Source organism: Tarenaya hassleriana, unplaced genomic scaffold (genome assembly GCF_000463585.1).
Source record: "Tarenaya hassleriana unplaced genomic scaffold, ASM46358v1 Cleome3, whole genome shotgun sequence".
NCBI classification, from domain to species: Eukaryota; Viridiplantae; Streptophyta; class Magnoliopsida; order Brassicales; family Cleomaceae; genus Tarenaya; species Tarenaya hassleriana.
Window position 1 is genome coordinate 8635744 of NW_010966177.1, and position 13718 is coordinate 8649461.

At 30.3% G+C, this 13718-nt stretch overlaps 2 protein-coding genes across 2 annotated transcripts; one reads left to right on the forward strand and one right to left on the reverse strand.

Annotated features, from left to right (window-relative positions):
• Positions 1–215: 215 nt before the first annotated feature.
• LOC104820036 (leucine-rich repeat extensin-like protein 6) lies at positions 216–1804 on the reverse strand. The gene has a single exon (XM_010550383.2). The coding sequence runs from the start codon at positions 1663–1665 to the stop codon at positions 418–420; it is 1248 nt and encodes a 415-aa protein (XP_010548685.1). The 5' UTR covers positions 1666–1804; the 3' UTR covers positions 216–417.
• Positions 1805–3513: 1709 nt separating this feature from the next.
• LOC104820037 (AP-4 complex subunit sigma) lies at positions 3514–4916 on the forward strand. Its single transcript, XM_010550384.1, has 4 exons — positions 3514–3715; positions 4214–4300; positions 4408–4476; positions 4577–4916. The coding sequence occupies exons 1-4, from the start codon at positions 3575–3577 to the stop codon at positions 4709–4711; spliced, it is 432 nt and encodes a 143-aa protein (XP_010548686.1). The 5' UTR covers positions 3514–3574; the 3' UTR covers positions 4712–4916.
• The last annotated feature ends 8802 nt before the right edge of the window (positions 4917–13718 follow it).

Consider the following 13718-nt stretch of genomic DNA (forward strand, 5'->3'; position numbering starts at 1 on the left):
CAATTTTTAGGATTAGATTATATGTACAAATTATCTTACAAATATTTAACCAATAAGCCATGTTTATTATATCCATATATGTTGAATGATTTTGGAGATGAAAAATAACTTTTGTACCAACAAATAACATATATTACAATATACAATAGAGCTTTGACAACATTTCGGAAAGAGACTAAGTAGGATTATTGATAAATTAATCCGCACAGGCCAAATAAAAAAATCTCAATACTAATCATATCCAACAAGATGTTCTTCCATGGTCAAAAAATAATTAGCAAGATTCGATCACATTACATTTGAATCATGAATAAGCTGAGCGTTCAATATTTAATTCGACTAATTGATTAATTAATTAACCGATAAATTTGGATCGCAAAAGGATCTTGAAGAGAAAAAGCTTCGACCTTTACCCTCTCATGGCGACGAAGTGTAGTTGCTGTTTCCCTCCTTCAGTCCCACGCTTATCGAACCGCACAACAATTGCTGCGCCGGGATCCTCAGGCAACTCAACGATCCGCCGGGAATCGCTGAGCAGTCAGGCGGCGGCCGCTGCATATCTCCGCCGGGAATACAGTTTCCGGCGAAATCGAATCCGACGTCCCTGAAGAACAGCTTCGTACAGTCTGAGCTAAACCCAGAAAAGAAATTGAAGGAGACCGTCAGATTCATCAGATTCCTCAACGAGCAGACCAGATCTGGTAGTTCGCCGGAGAATTTGTTGTGGGCGAGGTTCAGAACCTCGATTTCGGACAAGCACGAGATCGTGTCGGGGACATGACCCATCAAGGAATTGTAGCTGACGTCGAAAACCTCAATTTCACCAAACAAACCGACAGATTCCGGTACGCAACCGGTTAACTGGTTGTTCAAGAGGAGAATCTCCTTCAGTGTCGAGCCGGTTAGGCCAAAACTCGCCGGAATACCGCCGGAGAATCTGTTATTAGCGAGATTGATAACCGAAGCCGGAGAATTTCCCAGATTCTGGGGGATTTCGCCGTCGAACAGGTTATTGTTGAGGAAAATCGCGTCTAACCGCTTGTTGAAGAGATCTTCGGGGACCGGTCCAGTGAAATTGTTGAACCGGAGGTCGAGGTAAACGAGATTGGGGAGATAGATTGTGACAAATGGAAAAGGACCGGAGAATCTGTTGTTGCTGAGGTCGAGTTCCTGGAGAGAATCTAGGGTTCTGAAGGAATCTGGGAGTTGTCCAGAGAATCTGTTGCTGTTGAGGTGGAGAATGGTGAGGTCTGAGAGAAGAGCGAGCTCTTTGACAATGGTGCCCCTGAGATTAGCACGGTTGAGATCTATGGCGGTCACACTCAAACCAGAACAAAAAACCCCTCTGTAAGAACAGACATCTGGTCCGACCCATGTCTTAAGAACACCAGAAGGATCTTCTTTAATGGCGGATTTCCATATCTGCAGAGCATCATACGCACTGTTCTGCTGCTTCGGAGCTGAATCCGGAACCCCATTAGGGTATCCACCGCCGATCCATACAGCTCCGTCAGCTCCGCCGCTGATTCCGACTCCAATGCCGCCGCCGCCGTCGACGAATGAGGCTTCGCCATTGTGAACGAAACCCAGAAACAGAACGAAACCCAGAAGCTTAAAGGCGGAGACTTTATTCTTCTTCTTCGCCATTTTCTCTTTCTTCAGCATGTGTTGACAGAGCGAGAATGTGGAGTGATTTTAAGGGTTAATAATGGGGTTTGTGTTGTGAGATTATTGCAGAGTGTGGTTGGTTGAAGCATTGATGAAGGTGGAGACTTTGTGGGGGCAAAATCCCCAATATGATTTATTTGTTTTGGTAGATGGCAGCAAAATCTACAAGGTCATAGGGGTCGTCGTTCGGTCAAACCTAATGTATTAATAGAAAACCATATAAAATTTGATTATGTGTACATTATTTAAAATTTAAAAGTTCCAAAAAAATATATATAAAAAATAATTGAAAAAAATAAATCAAATCCAAAAAAAATTAAATCGAATTAAATTTTATATAAAAAATGATTAATATACTATTTTAAATTAAAAATTGAACTAAAATATTTAAGCGGAATTTGAATCGAAACCCTAGATATGGATCCTAATAATTCTCTAATAAAAAAAAACAATTTATAGATCTAGAACAATTATACATAGCACCATGTTAACTTGGAACGGTTGAGTTCGGTTATTTTTAATTTTAGAATAAATTATCATTTTTATTTTTATATTAAATTTAGTTCCGGTTCAAAGTTTTTATTGATAACATATTTCAGTCTAAAAAATAAAATTCGTATATTCAATTTGGTTTTGTTTATCTATATTTTAATTAATTTTAATATATAATTTCGTTCCAATAGGATTGTATATTATTTTGTTCGGCCTCATTTTGCTATTAAAATAGCCATCAAAATGAGGAGTCAACGAGATTAGCGGTCCTGGTGGTTAATGTCATTAGTTTATTATCATTTTGCAAGAATTAAGATATGTGACTAAAGATTAGTAACATTTACCCAACAGAGGACGAGTGATCAAGTTTGGGTAGGAGGTAACTTCACCTTGAAATTGAGTGTTCGATTCCAGAGTGGTGAAGAGGAAGATAATTTTTGGGTTTATATGATCCATATACAAAGGTTGTTCTCGAGCCGTAGTTTTACCTAGTCAACGCGTCCGAAGGATAGCAGCTAGGGTCCTCCGTTATAAAAAAAAAATAGTAACATTTAATTTTAAAATATTTTAGACGGGTCAAAAATGTTATCAACCAAAGGTTTGGACATTAGTGATATAAAATAAATACGTATTAAGGATTATAAATATTATAATAAAGTTTGGTGGGCGAAGAAGACAAATCTTGTAATCATTATAACTTACAAGTAAATAAGATTCATGTGAATGCGAGGCAATAAAGCATAGCCCGCAATCTAGTTTCCGTAATTGGGTTGCAGCTATTTTCCATTGGTGAATTTTCTCATCATTGTTTTTCTCGGGAAAAAGAGGGAGAGGAGAATCATTAGACGACATATATGTGTTTTTAAAAATGTTGTTTTATTTTTTATATATTTTTCGAACGTTGAGATGTGAAATATATGGCAGGTCGTCGTTTTTTTTGGATTTATCATTTATCGTGTTAAGGGTTATATGAATGAAATATAATAAATTTTTACAAAATTATATGAAAATTGAAAGATTACGTAATATTTTGATTTTAAAATTAAAAAATTACGTTTTTTCAAAAAATTTGTTTTATGACGGTTTTATATATAAGTATTTACATGGGCTGTGGGCTTAGGTTTCTGAATTTTATGGGTTGGCCCCATTATTGTTATAAGGGAAACATATTGGGCCCACCAAAAAAATGGGCCGTACAGATGGTGGGAGAAAATTGGGTGCCAGCGGAGATTTGGGGGGGGTAAGGAGAGTTATATATATATATATACATACACACACGTAAGAGAAAAGAAAATGACATTGAATAACATTTATTTATAAACATTAATTAATAACTAAATGTCTACAGAAGAACGCTTCAGAACATCTGCGCAGAGAGAGAGAGAGAGAGAGAGAGAGAGAGAGAGAGAGAGAGATGGGAATAAGGTTCGTATTGATGGTGAACAAGCAAGGCCAGACGCGTCTGGCTCAGTACTACGAATGGCTCACTCTCGAGGAACGTCGCGCTCTCGAAGGCGAGATCGTCCGCAAATGCCTCGCCCGCAACGATCAACAGGTTCCGATCTCTCTCTCTCTCTATGTCATATCTGGATTCCTTGATGTTTCACGTGAACTCGACTAGATATCACTCTCGATTATGATCGGATCTCTTCACCGAAGTCAGTTGTTGTCACCTTAGATCGTACCTTGGTTTTCTTATCCTCGAAATTGGCGATGATTTTTGCTGGATACTGATCTCTCTGATGTTTATATTCTAGCATAGATCCATTTCTCAACATTAAACGTATAGCTTCTTGCTGGATTTAAAATCTTCCGCTGCATCGTATGGTCTAGATCCAGAAAACCGTGCTGTTTTTCTCTGACTTTATTCTGGTACTAGTTTTATGGAGTTCCTTTCGATCAGATGATATTGTTCTTGTAAATACCATGTGATGATTAGAGGAGCTGGAATTGTATTCAGCAATGATACTCTGCTTCCTTGTTCATCGCTAATGGTGTTTGTTCTACTTCCGGGATCACCAAATCTTTCTTTGAATGCTTAAAAAAAATTCAGTGTTCCTTCGTCGAGCATCGCAACTACAAAATTGTCTACAGACGCTATGCTTCTTTGTTTTTCCTAGTCGGGGTCGATGATGAAGAAGTAAGTTATCATCCCCTTTTCTTTTCTTTGCTGTTAATTCTGAAATGAGAGTAAATTGTGTATGGATGTATTGTTCATATCATTTCTTTGCATTGTCTCTGTCGTAGAATGAGCTAGCAATTCTCGAGTTCATACATCTTTTGGTCGAGACCATGGACAGGCATTTTGGCAATGTGGTAAGCTGTCTTCAACCCACAAAGTCCTCAGACTGGAATTACAGACATGGTATCATTGTATCATAAGACCAAACCAACTGTGTTTTACTGAATCATGCAGTGTGAACTTGACATCATGTTCCATCTGGAGAAAGCTCATTTCATGCTCGAGGAAATGGTCATGAACGGATGCATCGTCGAGACAAGCAAATCCAACATCCTCTCACCGATTCAGCTCATGGACAAAACCTCTTGAAAACAAGAGGTACGCCAATTATTTCAGCACGCCTTTTTAATCGTCTGTATATTCGCTCTTTGCAAGACGAAAAAACGGGTTTTTCTATTAATGCCAGTCAAGCTACGGCTAGTTACCGTGAAAATGACCCTCGAATAGTTTCCGTTTCTTACAATCTGTTCCATTTGAACGATAAATCTGAATACTACCATGGCTCTTGCATATATATATATATATATATATATACACACACACACATATACATATATATATGTATATATATACATATATTAGGTCTCTAGTCGATGGCACCTTGCTTTCAAGAACATTTCTTGCCATCTTCAGCAAGTGATGTATATGTGATCTTCTTCATAGATCGAGACGTGATGAGTCCCATGTCATATCTGATGGGCCGAACGGTGGCCATTTACAGTCATTTTTGGGCTTATCACACATTTTCTAGGCCCAATTGTATAAAATAAACATGACGAAACATCACAGAAGGGGGGGGGGTTTATTTTCATTTTTAGCCCCAAATTTAATTTCAGTTTATCTATAGGAATATTGATGCCTTAGATGTGATGAAAAAGTATACTAAAAATTCGGTAAATATTTTTACTTATGGAACTTACATTATCTTTTATTTACCATGGAATATTTCAACTTATTACATGCAAAGTGCAACCTTTATCATTATCTTATAATTGTGTGTATATATATATATATTTTTTTTTGGGTAACCGGAGCCGAGATCTATACTAATTCCGAGATCGAGATCAGAAATAAGTCATGTGATTGAAATCACATTCTCCTCTCCAATTTAAGGTTTGAATTCAAGACAGAACATTTGTTTTGTGTTTCCATTTTATTTCACTACCTATCTTGTTTCATTATATTCATTCTATCAACATCGAGTTTGCGCAAACCAACCTTATCTTCTGCTTCTACAGATATGCCAACTTGTATTAAATTGTAATTAATTAACCTAACTTTGGACCTACACGAAAAATTTGTTAATCTTTTTTTTGTGTGTATTGGTATCCGATTACTTTAACATACTTTTTAAAAATGGAATTGACTAATTTTAGCATACTTTGTACATATTTACCTGCCATTTTATCCCAAATAAACAGATTAGTATATACTTTCTAGCCAATCATTTTACTATTATTTTATAAAGTAAGGAGAGTTATATATATATATATACATACACACACGTAAGAGAAAAGAAAATGACATTGAATAACATTTATTTATAAACATTAATTAATAACTAAATGTCTACATATCATTACAACTCTTCTGAGATGTATTTTATCCTTGTTCTCCGATTGACTAATTAATTTTGACGTTATTCCAAGTCAAATAAACCTGTATAGTCTATACTTTAAAATATTTTAAAATTAAATTTTTTAGGATATAATCGAAATATTATAAATATTATATTAAAATCAGAAATATATATATACTGAAGGGATGACCGGATGGTGGTAGACAACATAGATTACGCGTATCTACAGATAAATAATATATAAATTTATCGAATGTTACTTTTTATTAAAGAATAAAAATATGAAAACAAGCTTTTTGATAGGAATGTGACATCGAATCCAACGGCTGCCACGGCCCCTCCCTTTTCTCCATCGTTCTTAGCCTTATCTTTTTTCACCTATTTTTTTTTGCCCATTCATTAATTTGTTTTACTTATGCATTTCTATTATTTATTTCATTTTATTTATTATTAACCCCAATGATTGACTCTGTCAAATCAATTTTGTTCCGATAGTATATAGCGTTGCTTTTTTTTTCATATTTTCTAAACACAAAAAATACATTTATAATTCATAAATATATATATATATATATATATATATATATCATCAAATTATTTCGTTAAATCGAGTATTTGAAGCTTATAATCCTAAGATATGATCAGCAAACTAGTGCAATTTTTTTTTGGCATTGTCCAAATCTAGAAACAAAAATGGATATTTTATTCTAAATATTTATACATTTATATGTATACTATGATAAAGTATTTTATTGCATTAAAATATCTTCAATAGATATAGTTTCTCTTTGTATATTTATTTCTATTATAAAGAATGCAAATTCCAAAATTATATTATTTTTTTATATATCAACTATCCTGACAGTATATTACCTGTCATATCCAACCCCAGTTTGGGCCGATTGAGGTGAAATCTGAGGGGACATATGATTTGGCTCCATTAATGGATTGCTTTATTTATTCCTTTCTATCAAACGTCACTTGTTTTGTTTTTCTTGACGCATACAAAATTATCCACATTTGGACCATTTAATAATAATAATAATAATAATAATAATAATAATAATAATAATAATAATAATAATAATAATAATAATAATAGATATTATAATGTAAATAAAAAGGCTACTAGTGTCGTCGATTAATAACTCCAAAACAAAAACCGAGTATTGGTTATTTTACACAGGAAATATACTTTACAATAATAAAAAAAATATCATATTAAATCATGCATACATAAAGAAAATTATCATATTAAGTGATCATCGTTATATATATAGATAGATAATACTCCTTCCGTTCAATTTTAGATGACGTTTTAGAGTTATTTTTTTGTTTTAAAATAAATGACGTTTTGATATTTTCTATGTACTTTTTGATATTTTTTCCAAAATTATCTTTCATTAATAATAGGTAATTACAATATTGTATGAGAGAAAAAATAAAGATATCATAATTACAAAAGGGTATTTTAGATAAAATTTTATTTTTCTTAATATGTGTGTTTAAAGCTAAAACGTCAAATAAAATTAAACAGAGGGAGTACAATATAATATAATTATTATATTATTAATTTAAAATTAGGTGGTTCAATTGGTAAATAAAAGAGTAAATCTTTTTTTCAATCTATATTCGAGTCTATGTTTGAAAAGATTTATTCATATAATTTTTTTTGATTTTTTAAATATAAAAAATAGTTAGATTAAAATTTCGATAAAATTTTAAAACAAAAAAAAAAATATGCGTTGCCACTACTCTAGTGGCATCAATTTTTGGCGGTTCACGCTTTTATATACGGACAAATAGTATGGATTCGCGTGGAAGTGAACACCTATAATATTTTAATTTTATATTTTCACGTCCAATCCTTGGTTAAAAAAAACGTGAATGGAATAATTTCTTAATTACAAAGTTTCATTAGATTTTTTTTATTCACGTGTAATTTTTTTGTACTTCATCCAAAACCGATTCAATCGATTACAAAATATTATATCATCCGCTTTTTAAAATAGTGTTAATTTTAATTCGATTTAATTTAATTTAGCTAAATAGATCCTATTTTCAAATATTTAAAATTTGTATACGAATATTATAAATTTGAGGTAGAAATAAATGTTGAAATATAAATTTAATTTCTCAACTGACGTTCAATTTCAGTCGGTCAGTCCACAGTATCTTTCTCAATCCCAAGAATGGTGATCTGAATATATATACATACATATATATGTGTGTGCAGATGCGGATCCACTTGAGAATTAGTCGGGGCACTAGCCTCACTAATTTTTTTTTATAAATAATTTATAGAATTTAAGAAAAATTCTGAAAAAAACACCCTTAATGCCCCCACTTAAATTTTGTGTGGACCCCACCGTTTTTCTGTATTTTACCTGATTTAACAAATCAAATCTTATGTTCCGTATTTTTTTCCTTTTTTTTTGTTTTCCATTTTTTAAGTTGTTATTTTTATCTTTGATCAAACAAAAAATCATTATCAATTGAATAATAATCAAAATAAAACTAAAAATAAAAAAATTTAAACATATTTAAAAATTATGATTGTTATTTTAAACAATTTCTATTATTTTTTATTTGATTTTATGTATTTATTATATTTATCAATTTATCTATATATATTTATATATTTATTTAATTTTTTATTTGATTTATCAGAAAAATCGATAAATTTATTTTAAAATAATTTGGTAATAATATCTTAATATTGTGGTAAAATTTTAACGATAATACATAATTTTTTATAAATTATCTGATTTATTTTATCAAAAATATATTTAAAATAATTAGAAATTGAATTACATAAATATATTTAAAAAATAAAAAACGTAAAATTCAGTTATCCGATATAAATATTCTTTAGACGATATATTTTTATTAATTTTGTATATTATATATATTACTATTATCGTATTGCCCCCGGTGAAAAAATTTTCTGGATCCGCCACTGGCTTAGGTCATAAGGGGGAATAAATAATTGTCTGATTTATTTTATCAAAAATATATTTAAAATAATTAGAAATTAAATTATAGAAATATATTTAAAAAATAAAAAAACGTAGAATTCAGTTATCCGATATAAATATTCTTTAGACGATATATTTTTATTAATTTTGTATATTATATATATTACTATTGTCGTATTGCCCCCGGTGAAAAAATTTTCTAGATCCGCCATTGTGTGTGTATTGGTTAACAAAGAAAAATGGGAGAATGTGTCGAATTGGTTCACATCCTTGTCAGGTAGTTCCTTCTTTACTTTGTATAAAATTGAGAATTTTCTCCAAAAGTCATTATTGGATTATTACGACACTTAGGGATATGTTTATGTTCGGTTTTTCGGAATCGAGCATATCGAAACAAAAAATTCATTACTATTTTTTAATCGAACAATCTAAAACTCTCGAACGAAATTTTTTTAGAGAATAAAATCAAACCGAATTTAAAAAATAAAAAAAAAAACTGACTTTTTTATAAAAAAAATTAATTTATTTTAATAAAAACTGAAATCGAACCAAATCAAAATCAGATCGAATCAAATATAATATAATAACCGATTGATATATATTTTTATAGAATCGAAAAAACTAAACCAAATAATTCATCAACCGAACTCGAATTGAGTACCTTAAACGTCCACCTCAGAACGACTATATACTTCTTTCAATGATATTTTTTAGTTTTTGTTTCCCCACATTTTAACCAACTTTACTAGGTTGACCAGGTAAAAAAAAATTACTAATTATTTTATTTTTATTTACTATCCAATCCTAGTTGTAAAAATACAATAAAAGTTAGTTACGATTATCCATAAACTTATACAATACTTAAAAAAATAACTCTACTGATTTAAGTTATATATATGAAGAGTATTAATATTTTTAAAAAGATAATTATAAATTAAAACTGTGAAATCGATTTTATATACCAACGGTTCCTTAAAATGTTTGTCCATATTTATTATAAAAATTTAGAAACAGAACATCTACTTGGCAACGCATGTACATATTTTCTTCAGTCATATATATATATATATATATATATATATACACCTTCTATCTGTATCACTTTTGAAAATTCATAAACAGAACGTCTATTTGGCAACGTATATACGTATTTCTTCAGTCATATATGCAATTCAAATTTATATAGTTATATTTTCAAAACTATCTCTCTCACTTCTTTTATCTTCTAAATTCCTTTTTGAATTTATACTAAGAGAAACATTCCACGTGAAAAAGGGTAAATTAGCACCAAATTTCAACCGTACCCGAATCCGACCCGATTGGCTGACCCCGTTACATCCGGTTCAGGCCACGCAGATCTCACCACGTGTCGAGATCGCGACGAGAGTTCTCATGAAAGACAAGGACACGTCGATGGTCAAAGCCCAGAAGCTTTACAACACGTGGAGTTTCGTACGGCCCGCCAGATATTTTATTTTGTAATTTTTTTTACTATATTTAATTATTATGGCATCAACTCTTCGAACTGGAAAGTAAAAAGGGGCGACGCGTAAAATGAAGACGATGTCACGTGACTTGAAGGACAGATCACGTGAATAGGCAGCGTAAGTTTTCTTCTCGTTTATTTGATGGGAAACGAATGTAAAACCACGATCCATTCGTAAGGATAATGGATTTTCCTTTTATTATATAGTGAAAATGTGTCAGGAAATTATTTTTTCAATCTAAAAATTGAGAGGATAAGATCCAAAATTATGCATAATAGAGTACGGAATCATGCATTTGTCGTTAGCAAAACAATGGTCGGTCATGAATGGGGCATGATCCCTCGTCGGGGGGTCGCCTCCTTCAGAGGTGGCATTCTTATCATGTACGTACGCATGTATCCTTTCATATGTACCTTTTTTTAATATAAATATATATTCTTATATATATATATACACACGTATACACACACACACAAGAAACATATATATTTCCCAATTAAAAGTCATGTACATTACATGATCGAGGTGATGTGGATATTTGCATGTGTCTGTGTTTTCGTATAGATTATATGACCGAATCTTATAAAAACCATTTTACCCGTGAATATATTACAGACATTGGAAAAAAAACGTTATAGGCTAAAGTTTAAAAGTAATTATTTACGTCTCGAAGATTGTAGAATCAATTTATAATTCAGGAAATACATATATACGAAAACGTTATTGATTAACGAAAGAATCTAAATGTGTTACTACAAGAAGTAAGTAATAAAATAAACGGAAGAACTATGAAAGAGACATGAAACATCATGACAAACGAGCAAAGCTCTAAGGTCATGTCTCTTTCCAGTTGTCACGCCCGAAAATTTTTTTAGGGAAAATTTCAAAAAAAAATACTAAACTTTTTAATTTTGATAAGAAAAAATTTCCAAAAAAACATTGAAGTTTATTTTTTATCAAATAAATATTAAACTTTTTAAATGAATCTAAAAAAATACTGAAATTTTTAAGTGATCCAAAAAATACATGAACTTTTTTACGATTATAAAAAAACATTGAATTTTTTAGTGATTAAAAAAATACATGAACTTTCTTCGATTGTAAAAAAAAAACTGAGTAAAATAATCTGACGTATTCGCATCTCCTTGTGACACGTCAATCATTTTATTTATTTTGACAACTGTAGAAGAGTTAAGTGTTTGTTTTGACAAATTTAAAAAGTTTAATGTTTATTTGATAAAATAAAAAGTTTAGTATTTTTTTGTCAAAATTTAAAAGTTGACTGTTTTTTTTGGAATTTTCTCTTTTGATAAAAAACACTGAATTTTATTTTTTGTCAAATAAACATGAAAATTTTTAAACAAATCTAAAAAAATACTAAACTTTTTAATTGATCCAAAAAATACATGAACTTTACTGCGATTATAAAAAAACACCGAATTTTTTTAGTGATAAAAAAAATACATAAACTTTTTTCGATTGTCAAACAAAACTAAATAAAATAATCTGACATGTTTGCATCTCATTGTGTCACGTCAGTTATTTTGTTTATTTTGACAATCATAGAAGATTTAAGTGTTTATTTTGTAAAACTTAAAAAGTTTAATATTTATTTGATAAAATAAAAAGTTCAGTGTTTTTTGTCAAAATTTGAAAGTTGAGTATTTTTTTTTGAAAATTTTCCTTTTTTATAAAAAAATTGTATTAGTTGTTGGAGTTTTTGTTTTTCATTGAATGAAGATATTTTATGTAAATTTTATAAATTCTTCAAACCTACACAATTTCAAAACATAAATATTTATGGCTTTGATGTTAGCATAATTTTCAATCCTGTAAATAAGAAACTTTGTTTTCATTTTTCTACACACCAAGCTTGACGGCGAGAAAATTCTGACAAAGAAAAAGATTGAATAATTATGTGCTCCATATATAGAGTTGATTTCATTGAATTGATTTAAATAACACTTAAATAGTTTTATGGTTTTCTCGTTGAAATTGAGATTATTACTCACGTAGGTAAATAATCGAGTTCAAAAATTATTACCGCAAGATTTTAAACTTCTGATGATTCAATATTAATTTGTACGGTAGTAACTTTATGGAATTAATTTATGGAGGCAATTTGGAGATATTGTAAGATGGGGTTTGTATCGATTTGAATATTTGATAAAACGGGTAACTTATATAATTCGATGAAGTTAATGCGAGGTGTAAAAGGAGAGAAGTTGGAAAATAAAGTAAAAAAGCAATAAATTTACGTTAAACTTGTGGCCCTTGAAATCGGAACGAGTGGATATTCATATTATCACCAACAATATTAATAATAATGATAAAAATTCAATATAAAATAGTTTTTAAGACTAATATATTTCCATAATATCATAAATTATCAAAATTCTTGAGCCAAACTACAATGGAGAAAAGGATTTTATCATTATTATTATCAATTAAGTAAAATTTGAGGAAACAAATGCTCCGAAGGAAATTAACTATATGATAAGAAAATAAAAAATATGTCTAATGTCTTTCGGGATAAAGATTTTTTTGTTTAAATGTAAAAATATAATGTGATTGTCATTTTACCCTTCTAATGATATAATTATAGTATAATGACAAGCATAATAGTAATATAAGTATAACCCATGATATATACTGCCGCTAATTAATTTTAAATTAACAAACCAATAGATTAAATATTAAAATTAACATTGAAACAACTAAATATCAACAACAAGTATTTATGCATATTTGGCTAAGACTTCGACTGGTTGTACCGTAACAGTTTCGATTGTGGATGACATCATTTTCAAAGCGTTTAATAGTGATTATGAATGATTAGTACTGACTGGTTGATAAGTTGTTGTTGGCAGCAATTACGGATAGGTGCGGTTAGAAGTGAATGGTAGGGGTGTAAAACGGGCTAGCCCAGCTCGGCTCAGCCAGCCCGGACCGTCCCGATCTGGAAAATTTTCAGTCCAGTCCAGCCTAACCCATTTTTTAGCGAGCCAAAAATAGGTCAGCCCAACCCAGATCGTTTTAACTCGCGAGCTAAATGTATAAATTTTAAAAATAAAATTTTAATACTAAAAAATATTTTAAAATAATTTTAATATTTAAAATATTTTTAAAATATCTAAAATATAATAAAAAATTAAAATTTTAAACAAAATAAACCAAATATGTAATAAAAATACATTTGTATATATAAAAATATATAAAAATTTTAAAATTTTAAAAAAATAAATATTTTTCTGGCCCGCGGAGCCAACCCA